The following is a 19,160-nucleotide window of genomic DNA, read 5'->3' on the forward strand; positions in this document are numbered from 1 at the left end:
ATTAGAAAATCTGACCAAATAGAGCTGAAATTGATTCAAATCACAAAGTGGTAGCACCAAACACTGGGAAATACTTGTCAGAGAGAGCTTGTAAAATTTCATCAGATTTGGCTCTGGTACTACGATCGCGATCGGTGTACCTCAGTGTTAGATTTGTACAAGATTTGACATGTGCCTTCCTGATAAGATTCTAAACAAGTTTGTCTAAAGCAACCACACCCAAAAACATCAAAAATCAAGGAAATCAGGCCACTTGGGTAAAACTAGCCTGACAGACCCAGAAACTATAAAATCTTGACTTTTGGTGATCCAAATGCAAAAAGACTTGGGGGATAGCCTTAAAACATCAGCATCTACAAACATGCCAAATTTGGTTGAATTTGGGCTCAGAACTACAATCGCAATCGGTTTACCTAGACCTCAGATTTGTACCAGATTTGATGAGTAGACTCTTCAAGGGTATACAAACATAAAAGTCTAAAGGACCTAGGGTCAAAAACCACCAAAATTTGGTTAAAACCATTGAATACAGATCCAAGTCAAAAACTACTAAACTAGCATAGAAATTGACTTTCAGTAGATCAAAACACATCAAAACTGGGAAGAAACCATGCAGAGGGATAGCTTGTGCATAGGACAAGCCTAGGTATCCCTCCAATCCCAAATCAAACATCAAAATCAATCAAACCTGATAAAATTGGAAAATCAGGCACTTCAGACCAAGAAATTGTAAATTCTTGACTTTTTTGAGTCCAAATACAAAAGTGTCTGGCAGGTAGTCTTAAAATAGCCTAGTGACCAAGCTGGTGTAGTTTCATCCAATTTGGGCTCCAAACTACGGTCGCGATCGGTGTACCTCAGTCCCAGATCTGACCCAGATTTGACCCACACATACACCTAGGTTATACAAGATACCAGGAGATGTCAAAATTTTAAAAAAAAATCACCAAAGTAGCCAAAAACAGTAGACAGTCAGAAAACCACTGCAGCAAACCAAGATTTGGTAAAAACTTGACTTTTTCTTGTCCAAATTCAAAAATATTTGAAGAGTAGACTGTACACATCATTGTCTACCATATTCACAAGTTTCACTTAAAAAGGAGCTAGAACTACGATCGTGATCGGTGTACCCCAGTGACATTTTGAGTTGAGACTTGGTGAGTAGGTAGCTGACATCTAGTGCAACATATTTTCCATAAGGAGCAAGGTCAAGAAAGCAAAAGAAAGTGGTCAAAAGTCCCAGTTAGACAATCAGGCCAATAACTGCAAAACCACCTGGGATTTGGGTTTTCATTGGTCAAAACATCTCCAAATTCAAAAATACAAAGACACTTGGTATCAAGACATCAAGGGTTAGCTACTGTGCAAAAATCTTCCAAATCTGTGACATGGGGTCAACGATCGCGATCGGTGTACCTCTACATAGTGAGGGTATTTGACTTCATAAGTTTGTAGATCTACTTGAGTACATCCCAAATCTCAAGTTTGAGTGAAAAATACCCTCTGGAAGCCAAGATACAAGCACAAAATATCTTTGTGTCCTGATCCTGAAACTGTTTTGAGTGTGTTTCAAGTGCAGTTTACCAAAACTGCTCTAACTTTTGACACAAAACTCCAAACTGAGTCTCCTATAGCTAGGAAGAAAGCTTGTGAGATAAGGAAGCTACCCTTAGAGTGAAATTTAGAGTCAAATTTGCTAGGATTCCCATTTACAAACTTTTAGGGTACCCAAAACCAGTATCCAAAGGTAAGTGGGGCACCAAAGCCTGACTTTTTAGAGACTTGACCAGGGGCAAAAAGGGATTGTGTGCACTAAGCCAAGGTGTTCTTATCAAGGACCATCTTGAGAGTATTGAGTGAGGCTTAAACATGACAACTATCCATCATTAGGGTTTCCCACTCAACTCAGAGCTATGCCACCTACACAAGCAGCCAGAAATACTGCAACACCTATAACAAGAGGGTTGAGACAAGACCATGAGGCTTATCAATCATATCAAGCCAAACCTCAAGGCATGGCTCATGGATATTTGTCAAGTGATCATGTAGCTCACTGGAAGCCGAACCAATCAACTAAAATGCGGGAGTTTGGAAGAGCAAAAGTGGATTAGAGGAGACGCATCCTCTAATCAACAAACCCAACGTGAGGTTCATCAAAACCAATGAAGCCACGAGAGTTCTAATGGATTACACTTATGATGGCCTTTATAGGTTACCTATTGGGGATCAAAACAACTTCTATAGATGTTTAAATTCCATCATTGAAGAGTTGACAGACTACAAGAACCTCTATGCCTTCACATACACAGATGACCAGGGAGTGCCAGTTCTAATGGTAGATAAGTATGGACGAGAGGACAAACTTATCAGCCCAATTGAGCTAGAAAGATATACATACATGGGTACTCCAATCTCTGCTTACTACTTTCAACCGAGTGTAAGCGTACCAGAGTTTTTTGAGACTGGTTTGCAAGAAGCTAACATTGAAACTATGGAATCAAAGGGACGTCAAACATCCAAAATAGCTATTCACGGGAGTGTAGCTCCTACCTCATTGAGTGGAACCAAGAGACCACCAATTAGACTTACAGATCCATCAACATTTCCAAAACATGTCTCAAAGGGGATTCCACCAGGATTTGCTCCAAGACGAGAATAGAATGAGGGATGTCTTTGTGAGAGACCCCAACACGCTAAGATACATGGTTGAACCAGAACCAATGAGACCATATCAATTGGCCAAATGTGTCAAGAAGAAGTATGATGGATTAAGGGATCCATACGTACATGCATCCTTGTTCAAACAAGTGTTAAGAGCCGAACAAGTATTTTATTTTCATACACAGTATGAGGGATTTGGCTTAACCTTGGAAGGGATAACATTGAATTGGTTCCAACCGTTGGACAAAAATTCCTTCTCAAACGTTGAACAACTGTTGCAAGAATTTGTTGTGGAGTTCTCTAAAAGGGGAATCAAGCATAACACAGTGTCCCAAATCTATGCATTCAAGCAAAAAGAAGATGAGAGAGTGAAAGAAGCATCACTACGCTTCAAACAAAATATAGAGAGATGTCCGGAATGCGAGTTACCACATGATGAAAGATTATCAATTCTCTTCATAGAGGGTTTGAAAAATGAAACTCTCAAGAAATATTTGTACTTAAAAGGATGTACTTCCTTTGAACAAGTCACGAGAGAAGCGTTATACCTAGTTGACAATTGTAAAGCCTATGGCGAGGAAATTGGTGATACAAAGATCACTATGATTAATGCTCCTTTAGCACCTAGTGAAACTGACACAAGGCAAGTGGTTATGTCTCAATTAATGACCAACCTAGATGAGCTAGCAGCGCAAGTAGCACAACGAATAAAATGGTGTGTCATTGAGCAAAAATGGACCAATCATGAGATGAGTGAGTGCTACTATAATCAAACCTACACGAGGGGGATACTATTTGGACATCAAATAGAAAAACAAATGCCATTACCAAATCATTCATTATTTCAAAATAGGGTTGTATCAAGGGCTTTACAACGAGCTGAGGTATCACAACCTAGGCTAGGGTAAGAACCTATGAGAAAACTCTATTCATTGAATGAGGACACTCTGATGTTCATAGCCAATCAAGAGCGTAGACCAGAGACCATTCTGGCTAAGCAAGAACAACCATCAATTGTGCCACCAGTGACTCAACAAGGTGGACCATGCTACAAGTGTGGAGGTAATCATTGGACCAAGAATTGTTCTCGTGTAGAGATAATTGGATATTGTTTGGAGTGTGCCATTACACACGTTGTTCCTAATTGTCCAAAACACCCAAACAAACACGGGAAACAACAATGAATGTTGTGGGAGTGTTACCTTCTCCAAGTGGATCAGAGGCAGAACCCAAAATTCCTATGAAGGTAGTGACTAGAGCCCAAGCAAAAGAAAATGTTGAGGACCAAGCTAATGAGGAGAAATATCAACAACCCAAACAAGGGGAAACAACTAGTGTGTCAATGAGGACTGGGAGAAAATCCTGGAAAGCCAAAAGAGACAGAATTAAAGCAAAAACAATTACAAATCAAACTGCACTACAAACAGAATTACAAGAGACAAAGGAGTAGTTAAAACAAGAACGGGAAAACAAAACGGTGATGAGCGATAAGAAACCAAGGAAGGCGTCTTTCGGAGGATCTGTGTTGGTAGACAAAGTCCAAGAGCCATTAGATGCTGCACTGGAAGCATATGAAGCTAGATTAAAACCCAACCAAATCCTAGAGCAACGAGGGATGAAATATCCTCATGTTGAGGTAGAGACTGAGAGGTTGAAAATGTGTAAGGAATTGGTGCACAGGCAATGATGGAGCCTGAAGCACCAATTCCACCTCCAGAAACAAAACCAAAAAGTGTTGGATTTGAAATGCCTAACGCAAAGGTTGTTGAAACTTTAACTCAAAGAAACATTGAGCTAGAATCACAAAAGGATGTGCAAGCAAAGACTGCAACACAAGAAACCAACAACCTAGAAATTCAACTAGATGATCAAGTAGTGGCCAACACCACTAATGATGCAAGGTCAAGATCACAATTTATGGCACCTATCCCAGAGATAGATGAGCCATGGCCAAATGAATTGTGGGAAGCAATTAGAAGTAAAAAAGATGGAAGTGCGACTTTCCAATCTGCACCCATAACTGAGGTCAATACAGGGCATGAAGTCTATCAGGGAGACATTCAATCTCTAAATGGAGATGCAGGGACGGAAGTTTCAATTGAAAGAAAACCAGAGTCCTTGAAGACCTTACCCTCATACATAGGAGAACATGAGGCAGAATCAAAGACTAGAGTGGTGCCATCTCAGAGGAAAGCCATATCCAAGATGATGGATACAAAGAGTATGCAAGAGTTGATGTTAGCTCCAATACAGTGCACCATTACTCTATCTGGACTGCTTAAGATTAGACCACATGTATGGGATGAAGTAGGCAACAATTTGGGGAACATGGGATTAAAGATACCTCTTCAAGATCTACCCTCAAATGAACAATCGAACAAAACTCAACAAGAAAGTGCAAACGCTAAACCTGTGCCAATAAATAAGGTGGGGGAATATTGCGAAGGAGAAGAAGGAAACACCACCTTACCTGTGGAATACAAAGGAGTTAAAACATTGGCTATACTTGATAGTGGGGCTGGAGTAGCCATAGCCACAAAAGACATTTGGGAAAAATGGGGTAGACCAGCGCTTAGGAAAACTAGAATGAAGCTGCAACTTGCAGATGGATACACGGAAAAACCTCTGGGTATCCTAGAGCAAATTATTGTGACTTCTTGTGGAATTGAATACGAACATACATTTGCAACAGTAGATTTTGGAAAAGGGGACAATTTTGATATCATTTTAGGTAGACCTTTCATGCGTCAACTTAAGATGGTTCAAGATTGGGGCTATGACTATATCTACTTGAGACATAAAAAGATCACCACAAAAATAAGCATAAAAGACCATAGCTATAGAGATGTGAATATAAATCCTTTAGAAGAAATTGACTCTACTATAGTCAATGGGGAAGAGATACCTGCGTGGCTACAAACCAAACAAGAACTTTGGATGTGTGGTGCTTCGAAGTGTGGAAGCTCAGTGAAGGAGGATTGCATCCTAGAAAGATCAATGGACGATGAAGCTTACATACCGGAACCCTTTCCAAAGCAATTATTTGAGCCATTTGGATGGACTCAAATATTGGCAACCTTGGATGTGTGTGTAAATGAGCTAACTCCAACCAAGTTTTGTGATGAAGAAGGCTATGACCTAGTTTCATGTTTTATGTTGAAAGTGCTGAGAAATGCTAATGAGATTTGTGAGAATGAAAATAGAGGGACAAATAGCTATGTCATGGAGGATGTTGCACAAACACAAACTAGGAGAGCAATACAACCATGTGGAGATGTCATCATTGACATACATGAAGAGTCAACAGCATCTACTCCAAAGAAACTAACTTCAAATGATGCAAAGTTGAAAGTACAGGAAGAATCAGATGTGCAAAGCTCCACATCAACAGATGTTCTACAAACTCAAGATCAAAGGAAGAATGAGGAAGAAGCCAAAGATAAAAAAATATCCCACATTGATCAAATTCAATTTATGGGGACAAACAGGGCTCAAGGTTACATGTTCGGCTGCAATTGATCCTTATGCTACTAAGAATATAATGTCATATGGCACTTGTATAATGATGGGAAAGCCGGCAATTAAAGAAGTGGAGGAAAGAGTATACACCAGTGCCAAAACACCAATCCCAAGTTTTGGCATAGCGGAGGCAATACTCAAGTTGAGTCATGGAGAGTTCAAAGACAACTTCAACATAGTTGACTCACATGACATCAAAGAAAGTCTAGTCCTAACAAAGAGTTGGAAGAACATCTTCTTCGGGCAACAACAAAAAGCGTCAACAACAACAACAAAGACGGTGCAAGAGACATCAACAAAAAAGACACAACCATCTGCAGCAGAAAAAGCTAAGGCCAAACTAAACATTGAAGAAGATCATCCTCGCAAGTCAGTTTTACCTTCGACAAGCCCACATCAAAGCTCAAGCAAAGCCTCTACGTCAAGAACAAAAGCTTCAACAATGCAGTGGATCCCTAAACAAAAGGTTTTGCAACCTAAATCTCCATCGCAGCAAAGTCTCCAAAAGAAGCAAAGAAATGTCAAGCAGGCGTTGGTATCCAAGGAACACATTAAAGTCAAAGATCCAATTTGGATACACTCTCAAGAACAATCTCAACAACAAAAGGCGACAGGGTGGGTGGCCTCAAATGATTTTTGGGCCAAAAAGCCCAAGGTAACGGCATGGAACTTCTCACCCTTACAAAGAAACCCCACAAAGAACAAGCCGAGCATTGAACACAAGACAACCAACTCAACTAGGAGAAAGAAGAAGCAAAAGAAAAGAGCTTCAAAGAAGCAAACAATACAACAAATATGGGTACCAAAGTCAGAGATTTATCAAGCTACCCAGCAAGGCCAAATGAAGACAAAGAATAGAATGGTTCCCGTCAAGCTACTTGAAGCACAAGGATTCTATGAAGGTAACATCCAAATATGGTTACCCAAAGTAGTTGCTCAACCTAGAGCCACTAAGACCAACCAAGTAGCAAAGACCCCACACAAAGACAATCAACAACAACAAAGAGCCAATGGAGACTAAGCACAACCAAGGGAGAAAAACTTCAAAATGGATCCCTCGTCTTCTACTACAAAAGCAAGGCTTTTACAATGGTAATAGCCAAGTATGGATACAAAAGTCTAGTGTCCATCAAGTCAAGGGAGCAACTCATGAAGCAAGAACAAAGTGGGTCCCAAAACCATTGTTGAAAACTCAGGCTCCTCACAAAGAAGAAAAAGTAAAGGTACAACAATGCGGCCTCCTTATGGAACATCCCATGCAACAAAAGAAGCTGGAGGAGTCAAAGTATGCCAACTTACTTGAAAAGATGGTGGCATCCAAAGACCAAAGCAATGATAGAGGCTTTAATCTCAAGAACTTATGGCATTGGTTTTCAAGCCATGAACAAGTAAGTCCAAGTTGCCATTAAAAATACATGGCATAAAAGTCAAGAGTCGAGCAGCTGAGCCACTAAATGAGCAAGGCATTAGTCCCAAAGCTTCAAGTAATATTCTCTGTGGTCTAAGAGTCTTAGCTATTCTAGGTACTGCTCAAGGTGTAGGAGTTGAGCATATTTATGTTGTGTCGCTCATGCTGGTATAGGTGAGCATAAGAGTCAAAGTCTATGTATTTTAAGTTTGGTAAAGTGAAGAAGAGAGTCCAAAAGACACTCACACACTATGCATAGTGAGTAATGAGTGGAGAAGCTTCAACATCAAAAACCCTTCTTGGAAATGTGGAAGCTATTGAGATGTCATTGGATATCACATGTGCTACATTTGTTCCTTGAAGCACCCAACAACTCGTTTTCACACCGCATGATTTTCTTGAAAGAACTCTTGTGTGCATATAGAGTGTCCCATAATTGGCACTTGCATTACGCACTCTTACTTTATTTCTCCCAAGCACTCACCTTGCATGAACAGGTACTCAACTTCCAAGTGTTCAACCCCAATAAGAGCGTATACCAAAGACATTTTTTCCCACTGGGTTTTTCCCTTTGGTCATTCAGGTTCTAGACCCTAAGTTAGATGAAACCCCAACTCCTACATAAATATTCCTTCCATCAAATGAAACCAATAAAGAATTTGTTACATGATCTTCAAAGAGATAAACTGGGGCCACATTGTTCTCAACTACGCTTCGACAAGAGCAACTCTTATCTTCAAAGATACCAACAAAGCTCTATTAACAAAGTGGCAAAGAAAATCAAATTGGAGATGCCAATGCACACATGTCAAAGTCTCAAACATTTTGAGATACGAGCTCCTATAAAAAGTCAATTGCACCAGGAGGCAAAGATCCAAAGAGGCAGGTATCATTGACCAACTGCACAAATGGAAAGGTAAAGCAGGATGTGCAACAACATGCACAAATGTCTCGTCCACAACATCCAAATCACAAAGAACACATGTTTATCAATAAAAGGCAAATGTGCACCCCATTTGAACAAGCAAAACATGCCAGATATAACTCAATCAAGGAAGGGGGGAGTCTCATCAACAAGAAGACCATACTACAAATGGTCGTGTCAAGGGACGACACGAGCTAGGAAGGGGGGAGTGTTTGGAGGTGATAACAACATACAAGTGCCCACCTAGCCAAGGCGCCCGTTGGGTTAGCCGGCCAAAGTTTTGATGTGGTCACATTATTTTTTCGATGTTTAATACATCAAACCCTATAAAAGCCTAATGACAATCGTCTATGTCAAGTCTAAGTCAAAGATGTAATTTTTCCAATGGTGTATGTAAAGGTCCATGAGAAGTTGGCCGCTGGCCACTTTAGAAAGCCCTAGGTATATAATACACTAAGGTTAGTGGGAAAGGGAGATTATTTTTTGAAGATAAGTGACTATTGTTATACGCACAGGGAGCGACCTCTTGGCTCCAACTTGTAATCATCGCTATTGTGGCTACAGTAATCCAAATTCAATTTTGTTTATTGCATTGTGTTCTTCTTACTCTGCTCTTTCATTCAAGTGTAAGCATTCAAGATTCGGTGTAGGTATCAAACGCAACCGTTGTGGCCTTAAATCGTTGTTTTGAGTGTTTATATGCGTATTTTATGCTGTTTTGACCCTAGAAGAGGCTTTAAGGACCCAAAAACGACCCTTTAGGATCATCCGTTTGCTGTTTTTGCGTACTTTGGGACAAACGATCGCAATCCATGTACCCATCTAGAATGCTGTGACAGTGATAGGATATGCTCCTGATAGTCCCTTGTAGCTTCCCTTCAAGTTTCGTGCGAATCCGATATGATTTTCATGGTAAACAGGCATGATGATTGTAGAGCTGTGTAGGACATAGGCAGATTACTTGGCTTTAGTGCGTTTGATTTGCTTGTAGAGTTAGTAGTTGCATCTCTTCGAGTTCACTTCATTAGGATTGAAACCCTAGTGAGTTTCCATGCCTCATCCGAGTCGCTTCCCTGGTATTGATATTTATGTTGATGCCTGAAGACTATGCTATGGACGTTCATCGCGGCGACCCGCAAACACATGGTAGCATTCACCTCAGGCACATTTTGTTTAAAATAAATATCCTATCCACTTTCTTTCCTTGTGCAACTAGCCTTTCATTCTTCTTATGCTCTTTGACAAAGAGACCATCATAGTTAAACTTGACCTACAAGCCCTGCTCAACTATTTGCCCAACAAAAACCAAATTCTTTGTGATATTGGATACATACAATACATCAAGCAAGTACTTTACTTTACCATCTATCATAGATAATGGTGCATTTCCTATATGCATGATGGGGTGTGCAATATCATCACAATTTCTACATAACCAAGACTTTGCAAAGTCTGCATTTCCATAAACCACTCACCATGACCAGTCATGTGATTTGATGCACCAGAGTCCACATACCAAACATTATCACTAGATTTTGCCACATAGGCAGACATAGTCTTTAGCATGTGCTACACCACAAATAACCTCTCGGGCTCATCTACACTCCTACTAGTGGTTTCATAATTATTTTGTTGCCTTTGGTCTAGACATTCACGTTCAAAGTGATTGCGTTTTCCACAACCCATCATACTACATTTTCATGTTGACTTGTATTGTTACGTTGTACATTTCCATGACGTCTTGGACTCCACCTACCTTGAAAGTTTCCTCGACCACTAGTATTCTATTTCTAATTGTTATTCTACTATTATGCTTGGTGGTTGCCTCTTTGTTGTCGACCTCCTCCATGACCTATACCATGTCCCTTTCCTCTTCCTCTGTTTTTAGAAAGCACCTATTCTAAATTGTTTCTACCCTGTGTAGAGCAATCTTCCTCAAGTTCCTTCTCTTCCACAATCAATAAGGACACAAAATTTGGAAATGAGGGAATGTTCTCTCGAAGTTGGATATTAGTCTTAAACAATTTGTATTCTGGACCCAAACCTTGTAAACATACTTCCATTTTATCATCATCATCAATCGACTGTAACACCAATTGATGCAAGTGACTTATCTTCAATGAACAGTCATTGATAGACAGGTTTCTCTTCTGCTTTGTATTTAGCTCAGTCTTCAATTGTAGCTTCCTTGCCTTTGTGTTGATCACATTCACCAACGACAATAAGGTATCCCAAGCCTCCTTAGGGGTGTGAGCATCTTGTATGTGCCCAATCATAGTGTCCTGCACACTCACAGAAAGCCAGCATGACCCTCCAAAAGCTCCCTGGTTCCAATCTTTAAACATCTTTAAAGGGTATATATGCTCTACTTCAACAAGAGTTTGAGATGAAAGACTTGGGAGACCTACGATATTTCTTGGACATTGAAATTGTTCGCACACAAGAGCGTGTGGGTGTATGGCTGTCACAAAGACAATATGCTTTGGACATGTGTGAAAAAGTATGGTATGGCTTATTGTAAGGCGAGCATGTTGCCCTTAGATTAAAATTTGAAGTTGGAGAATGATGTAGATTGAGTACTTGAGAATGCTACCATGTACAGGAAGATTGTGGGTAGCTTGATCTACTTGACTATCTAACGCCCAGACTTGAGCTACCCGATTGGATTGGTGAGTCAGTTTATGCAGTCTCCTATGAAACCACACTTGGATGTAGTGAGACACACATTGCACTATGTGAGTGCTACCTTGGATTATGCACTCTTTTATACGAGTGATGTGGACTTGCAATTCTATGTTTACACAGATGCGGGCCGGTAGCACATACGATCGCTGGTTCAAGGGTTTCATGTTTTCACTTGGGAGTGTTGCTTTCACATGGAGCAACAAGAAGCAACCTACGATTGCTCTTTCTAGTATAGATGCAGAGTATATGGGTGCTGTAGTGGTGGCATGTGAGCTACTTTAGGACATTCGAGTACAGGTACAGAGGCCAATTGTCATCTATTGTGACAACCTCAAAAACATATATTTGGCATGAAACCCAGTGTTTCATCTTAGAACAAAGCACATTGAGGTGCACTCCCACTTCATCAGAGAGAGGGTATTGGCAGGCGACATTGACCTTGAGTACGTGGCAAAACGAATGAGCCAATTGCAAATATCTTCACATAGGCCCTTGGAGCGGAGAAGCTATAGTGATTTTGAGCGATGCTTGGCATACATGAGACGGCATTGAGCTTGAGGGGGAGAGTTGAGATGTCACGCTCAACATGTATGACTCTTGGATGACTATCACTTGACAGTCATTGTCACCAGTACACCTTGGTGGATACACATGTCTTCGCTAGTGATACTATACTTGTACTACACCAAGTTGGTCTATCCACCGGGGTGATGACACACTTATCTATCCACTTCACTCACTAGCGATTCACAGTAGACCGTTGTACTAGTTTCTCTTTACCTTGTTATTTTCCCTTATGTTTTGTAAACCTCTTATCTTGAGTTTGTAAAGAAGAAGAAGAACATGTTTTGTCTTCATGTGTGTGTGCTTGCAAGAGCTCAAGCTCTCTTTGGGTTCAAACAAGGCACATGCAAGTAAATCAAAAGAAGCATGGAAAGTGCATGGCGCTCAGCCATTAGAGATGCTTGATGTCTCTATTTTTGGAACCACCTTGAGAACAAGTGGCCCTCCTCCCTCAGAATAAGCTGACTTCGGCTTGCAGTCAGCTACATGCGGAAGTCAGTTGATTGCAGCCAGCTGCAATCAACAACAGGATGTCATGTATTCATCATCAGCCTGGGCTACACAAGTACGAACCAATCAAGTCTTTCTATGCTTGCTTCTATTCATCCTTACTGCTAGCCTTTGTGAACAAGTAGGGGAAAAGCAATAAGACGAGGAGAGTGCTGCCACCACTCGCGTCTGAACTCGGCCTAAGTACCACTCGATCCTTAATACCCTTAGGGGATGGAATCTATGATTGGGTGGGAATTGGCAATTGAAGGATTTAAAAAAATCTTATGTCCATGCTACTTGTGGGTCTAGAAACCCTCTCTATCTAAGTTGACATGATTAACGTCTAATAAGCCTCTCTAAATGCGCATGCCCCCATGCCCAACCTTGTCCATATGTGACACGGGATGGGCGTCAAGGGATCGATAACGCAAACATGCCTGCTCAAATCTTGAGGTGCATCAGGTTTGACATAGTGAAGGGATTAAGGGTAGAGGTGAACAGTTGGATCAAGATTTAATGCATGTCAGAGGTCCGATCACACACTAATTCAGAGCTCGAACCCGCATCCAAGTTTTCTAGTCTATCCAAGAGCGCCATGCACGATTCGTCGCTCAATCGCAATGCAGCTCTGATTATATGCATATCCGATGAAAGTAAATATTGTGCCAATATTACTTTTTGTGCAGAGGTTACTTTTTCTGTGGCTACGTCAAAATGGACGATCCTCTTAAATTTGATCCAACTTTTCACCTCTACCCTTGATCCCTTCACTACGACCCAGTAGCAAAGAAACTCTGGCTCCCCAGGCTGGGTTCAAACAAGGCACATACAACTAAATCAAAAGAAGCATGGAAAGTGCATGTTGCTTAACCATTGGAGCTGCTTGATGTCTCTATTTCTCGACCCACCTTGAGAACAAATGGCCCTCCCCCCTCAGAAAGAAGCAGACTTTGGCCTGCGGTCACGGTCAAGGACATGCTAAAGTCAGTTGATTGCTGCCAACTGCAATCAACAACAAGATGTCATGTATTCATCCTAAGCCTAGGCTACACAAGTACGAACCAATCAAGCCTTTCTATGCTTGCTTCTACTCATCCTTACTGCTGGCCTTTCTGAACAAGTAGGGGGGAAGTAGTAAGACGAGGAGAGTGCTACCACCACTCACGTTTGAACTCAGCCTAAGTACCACTCGATCCTTAATACCCTTAGGGGATGGAATCTACGATAGGGTGAGAATTGGCAATCGAAGGATTTAAAACAACTTTATGTCCATGCTACCTACGGGTCTAGAAACCCTCTCCATCTAAGTTGACACGATTAACGTCTAGTAAGGTAATAAATAAATCAAGATTGCCTCTCCTACAACGCTAAGTGGGCATGCCTCCATGCCCAACCTTGTCCATATGTGACATGGGATGGGCATCAAGGGATCAATAACGCAAACATGCCTGCTCAAATCTTGAGTTGCATCAGGTTTGACATAGTGAAGGGATTAAGGGTAGAGGTGAAAAGTTGCATCAAGATTTAATGCATGTCAGAGGTCCGATCACACACTAATTCAGAGCTCGAACCCGCATCCAAGTTTGCTAGTCTATCCAAGAGCGCCATGCACGATTCGTCGCTCAATCGCAATGCAGCTCTGATTATATGCATATCCAATGAAAGTAAATATTTATAGGTTCATCCTACTCAGTCGAAATTCACTAAGCCCATTAATTAGTTTATGAGATTCTAGGGAATCTTAGAGAATTTCAGCACCCCAAAGGCAAAGTTTTCACCATGCTCCCTCGTCCGCCCCTTCGCTATCGCCCCATTGCCATACCCCCCCCACCGCCCCCCAAACACTGTCTCCATGATCCGCGCCATCTCCAATGAGACAGAGACACAAATGTGCCTGCGCTATCCCTCCGGACCTGCCAAAAGAGAGAGTACCATTCTCTTGAGACTGTTCTTCTAATCAAACCCCACATCACCTCTACAACAATGGCTCCAGCCATTGCCCTGATCTACAATACTGCGTGCAGTCCCTCGAGACATCGAGAAGCTTCCAATGAATAGAGACTTCCCTACTCGCATCTAACTACCTTGCATTGCGCCAAGCAACACAAACCTCCTTTGTGCCCATCTTCTCAGATTCTTCTCTGCCATGTGCACATCCCTCCCCGGCATCGCCGACCCAATCCTTGATTTGTGCAGTATGTCCACACATAGAGAGTACTGACTATTTGCACTCAGCTGAGACACACACACACACACACACACACACACACACACACACACACACACGCGTAGACCTCAAGATCCTCCCTGGCTTGCTCTCCATCCTCACACAATGCTAGATCTGGGGTGTTATGGTGTGCACACACACACACACACACACACACACACACACACACACACACACACACACACACACACACACACACACAGAGAGAGAGAGAGAGAGAGAGAGAGAGAGAGAGAGAGAGAGAGAGAGAGAGAGAGAGAGAGAGAGAGAGAGAGAGAGAGAGAGAGAGAGAGAGAGAGAGAGAGAGAGAGAGAGAGAGAGAGAGAGAGAGAGAGAGAGAGAGAGAGAGAGATCCTCCGTCTTCCCTCTCTGAGTCTGCAGACAAGCACTAGATAGACCAATAGAGAAGAAGACCAAGCCTGCCCTCCCATGCCCGATCACGGCGGACACCAAAAGGCTTACTCTGATCACCTGCCAGCAAAAATCTCTCTTCGTATGCGCAACTGCTGGTGCATGGCGTCTCTCTCCTTCACGTCCTCCACCGTCCGTATTCGCCTCACGCTTGCCATCTGTGCCCCTGTAACTCCCTTTTCTTTTCCTATTCCACTTTTATACCCCCTAATAAGCCCCAAACTCAAAATTGGCAGCCCTATTTGTGCCAATATACTTTTTGTGCAGAGGTTACTTTTTCTGTGGCTACGTCAAAATGGACGATCCTCTTAAATTTGATCCAACTTTTCACCTCTACCCTTGATCCCTTCACTACACCCAGTAGCAAAGAAACTCTGGCTCCCCAGTTTAAATTCGTCGATCCTGTGCCTTAGGCTGGTGTCACATTGGGGCGGGCAAAAGCGTCCCATGCTGAGATGGCGCCCGTATATTGGCTGGGGCGAAAAGTAAAACATGGCCGCGAGACCCTGTCAGAGGGACGGCCTTGCATGCCCGCCCAAGTTTCTAAAGGTGCGGCCATCTGACAAAAAGCAAGGCGCTAATGCTAACTATTCGATTTGAATTCTACACGTCAGCGTGAGAACCGGTAGCTCTACCAAGTGGCCAAAGCTGGTTTGTTGAAACTGATGGACACTTTTTTAACTAAAGCCAAGCGTGACATGAAAGGGACGGCCATGCTCGTGAAAGAAGGGGGGACGCCCGTCCCAGTGTGACACCAGCCTTACTTCTGAGGTCGAGCGCTAAGGGGACTTAGCTGCGAAACTATAACTTGTTCCTCCGTGCCCGACTTCCCTTCGGACCCCGGCCTTACGCCTTTTGCGGAGCAGGTAGACAACCTGCAGTCGAGGACTTCTTCCATGTTCGCCATCCTCGCAGCAGGTAAAGTTTTAGTTGTTACATGCTAAAGCAATCATTCACCCATCAATGCCAATTGAAATGGAAAACAGTGGCTTAACAGATCGCCTCATTTATTGCAACTTCATCTTGAGGCCATGTTAATTTATGATGATTATTGATGGTCAGCAATGAGGTACCAGCTGAAGTAATATAGGGGAATTGTATCTTTGCTCAAACATTTAGAGTAGTGGATTGACAACACATTTCATAATGGAAGTCCCGTAATTTGGATTGGACTCTGGTCAATTTGTTAATGTTGTCTATAGTTTGAAGTTTTGGATTTCTTATCATCTTATTGAAAGTGTGATTGTCGCTGTATGGATGCTTGCTAAGCACTTCTTCAAATCCTATGCCTGCTCAAAGGATATAACACCCATTGTAACAGTAATTACTTTAGATTGTGCACTTTGATTTCCACGTATTCATGTAACGTACTTTTGGGTCCTGAAATTAGTGCATGGATTTATGATTTGTGTATAAGATGAGTTTGATCTATGTTAATAAATGAATGTATAGGGTCAGGGCCTAAATTTCACAGATATACCAGAATTTTTTAATGATAGGTACTATTCCAAGTGCCACTTTCACATGCTTTGTGAAACATGATATAAGTTTGATATGTGATTCGTGCATAAGATGAGTTTGATCTTTGTTATGAAAGAGGAAGAATTGTTTGACTTACTGATGGTTTGTGTGCTCTTTTCTATGACATAAGCAGTGCAGTTCATTATAATTATTTTCTGCATCAGCCTTTTGAATTTAGCACCTGCTGCTAATGTTACCTTTTATGCTGCCAAATAGGTTGCCTGAAGAATGAGTAGGTTATGGAGGCTCTGCAGTGTTATGCCTCTGACAGTGATTCATCAGAGTCAGAAGTTGATATTCAAGAGTCACGGAAGAAAGCGAAGCTAATGGAAATATTTAATGGGAAAGTAGTAGATGCAGTTGGATTTCACACCCCTCACGGAATCGCACATTTGGAGTCAGCTAGTGCTGATGCTTCCTCGTTGCCACCTCCTCCGCCAGACCTGCTAACTGCTTCCAATTCTTGTAATTTTCTACTTGTTTTTATCTGTATTTGAGGTGCTTTCGATGCTATCTACACTGATAGGTAGACACACATGTACAGCATGCATACATTTATTGTATGTGTGCGCGTGCGCGCATGCGTACATGCGTGTGCGTTTCACCCAGAAAAAAGCGTGTGTATGTGTGGAGTAATGCATAGAAGTGGATGCTGTCCTATGTATGTACTTTTAGACCATTTCCCAGACCAGAGTTTACACATGATTACCCACACCCACACCCACACCCACACCCACACCCACATGCACTGCATACTCATTCACACTATCACACACGTACATATGTCCGACCCTCTCAAGGGTCCCCACTGCGTTACGGGAGTGGTGTATGCTTTCCATTGCTCAAACAGGCCGTACAACAGATGACATACTCAATGCAAGGACTGACTCCACTCTAGGAAGATTAACGTCATGGAAACTCTTCAAGATAAAGCATCTCCAATACTGATCTGATGCACCGATGAGAACCGAGTCGAGGTGGGCTGCGTATGGTCACCATGAGGTAGATTCGATTTCCACACCTGATGTGAGAGGGTTCAAGGGCTGAGGCTGGTTGCAAAAATGCAGATGACTAGGGCAGATAGGGCATGGTGCCTCCAAGGGAGCCTTGAAATGGGCTAGATGGAGGCGGATATGCCTGCCAGAGGCTGATTGCTCAAGGCTGAAACAAAGCAGCATAGAGGGCTTGCAATCTGGAGCAGAAAGTGCTGGAAGGAGGGGTCGACTTGTTGTTGAAAAATGCTGCCAGAATGGGCCAAAAGCATGCCCTATGATTAGGCCAGCCTCTGTTTCAGGGTTTTTTTGCACCTCGAGCTTCGTAGGTGAGGGGTTCATTTGTGAGTGCACAGTTGCACACATTAAGTTTTAGGGTTCTAACATAGCTGTTTCTCTCAACGCAGTGATGCAAAACCGCAGATCGGAAATGTTGAAATCACATTAGAGTTGCAAAGTTGCAAGGAACATGGGGGTTGGTGATGGTGAAGATGATGGGGGCAGATAGGGCAGTAGATGACGCCTCCAAGGGAGCCGAGAGATAGGCTAGATGGAGGATGATATGGCTGCCAGAGGCTGATGGCTCGACCCATCTGCTACGGTCCCCCCATTCAGCTTTTGGGAATCTCAATGGGCTCTCACACCTCTATGAACCAACATGGCAACAGTAGAGGGCTTGCGATCTGGAGTAGAAAATGCCTGAGGGAGGGGTCGATCTGTTGCAAATACATGCTTCCAAAATGGGCTAAGAAGCATGCTCTATGTTGAGGCCAGGCCCTGCTTTTATTGGTTTTTGCACCTCGAGATTTGTAGGTCAGGGGTTCACTTGTGAGTGCACATTTGCACACATTAAGTTTTGGGGCACTAAAATAGCCGTATCTCCCAACGTAGTGATGCATTTGACTTGGGAACTGGAATAAGACCTTGCAATTATCTCAGGCTACATGCTTGTTTTCCCACATGTCCACCAAGGTGTAAGAACATCCGTTAATCACGTTTATGAACTTTTACAGTTCTGACCGACAAAACCTAATCTAATGGGATTGTTTGGACACGCAGTTTCTGTGAACAAGCTAACGAAATTGCTGAACAATAGGTTTAGCATGTGCACTTGGCACCAGAGTGAATGTGCTGTAGTTTTTACCACTATCTGTTGAAAAAATCATCGAAGAAGATTTTCTCGAGGAAGCTAAATAGACGCTAGGAGGATTTTGTGGAGGCATGCACTGTTTGATAGTTTAAGGACTGTTGTAGATTCTTTAGATATGGTAGGCTGCTTTGCGGTCAAATTCTTTGCTTAACAAGTAAATTCTACAATTTTCTCTAAAATCTTGGCATATTCTTTGGACTTCATAACCTCTCGATCTCAAAATTGTAACAGATTTTAGGATTGGTTTGCTTGTTGGAAAAGCAAACTTTTGAGCTCTGATACTCAAACCCTTTGATGGCTAAAACATTCATTGTGGTTTACGCGATGTTTAATTGAGGAAAATCAAAATGAAGACGTCTCGTTACCCCTTCCTAGGTGGTCTTGGACTTCGTGTTCTATTATGTCTTGGACCTCGAGTTCATGCATGAAACGATAGACTTGGCTTTCTGCTGGGCCTTGTGCTCGCATGTACATGCTCGGAATTGCCACATGGGCTAGCTTTTTGTACATTGTGTGCTTGTGTAGGAAGTTGAAACACTTCTAGTCATAGGCTTACGAACACAGATTGTTGATATCGATGCTCTACCGATGTTGCATTGCATAAC

The 19,160-nt window shown here is 42.3% G+C and overlaps 1 protein-coding gene across 6 annotated transcripts in view; it reads left to right on the forward strand.

Moving 5' to 3' along the window:
• Window positions 1-15,624: 15,624 nt before the first annotated feature.
• LOC147440025 (uncharacterized) overlaps window positions 15,625-19,160 on the forward strand; it is a 58,879-nt gene continuing 55,343 nt past the window's right edge. For 4 of the 6 annotated variants that reach the window (XM_086485722.1, XM_086485721.1, XM_086485720.1 and 1 more), the window contains exons 1-2: window positions 15,627-15,810; window positions 16,630-16,878. In XM_086485722.1, the coding sequence (XP_086341848.1) occupies window positions 16,653-16,878 (226 nt within the window). In that variant the 5' untranslated portion in view covers window positions 15,627-15,810; window positions 16,630-16,652. Of the gene's footprint in view, window positions 15,811-16,629; window positions 16,879-19,160 lie in introns of all 6 variants that reach the window. The other 2 variants (XM_086485719.1, XM_086485724.1) reach the window with 2 other exon arrangements.

This window comes from Adiantum capillus-veneris, chromosome 16, assembly GCF_014529385.1.
Source record: "Adiantum capillus-veneris isolate H3 chromosome 16, ASM1452938v2, whole genome shotgun sequence".
NCBI classification, from domain to species: Eukaryota; Viridiplantae; Streptophyta; class Polypodiopsida; order Polypodiales; family Pteridaceae; genus Adiantum; species Adiantum capillus-veneris.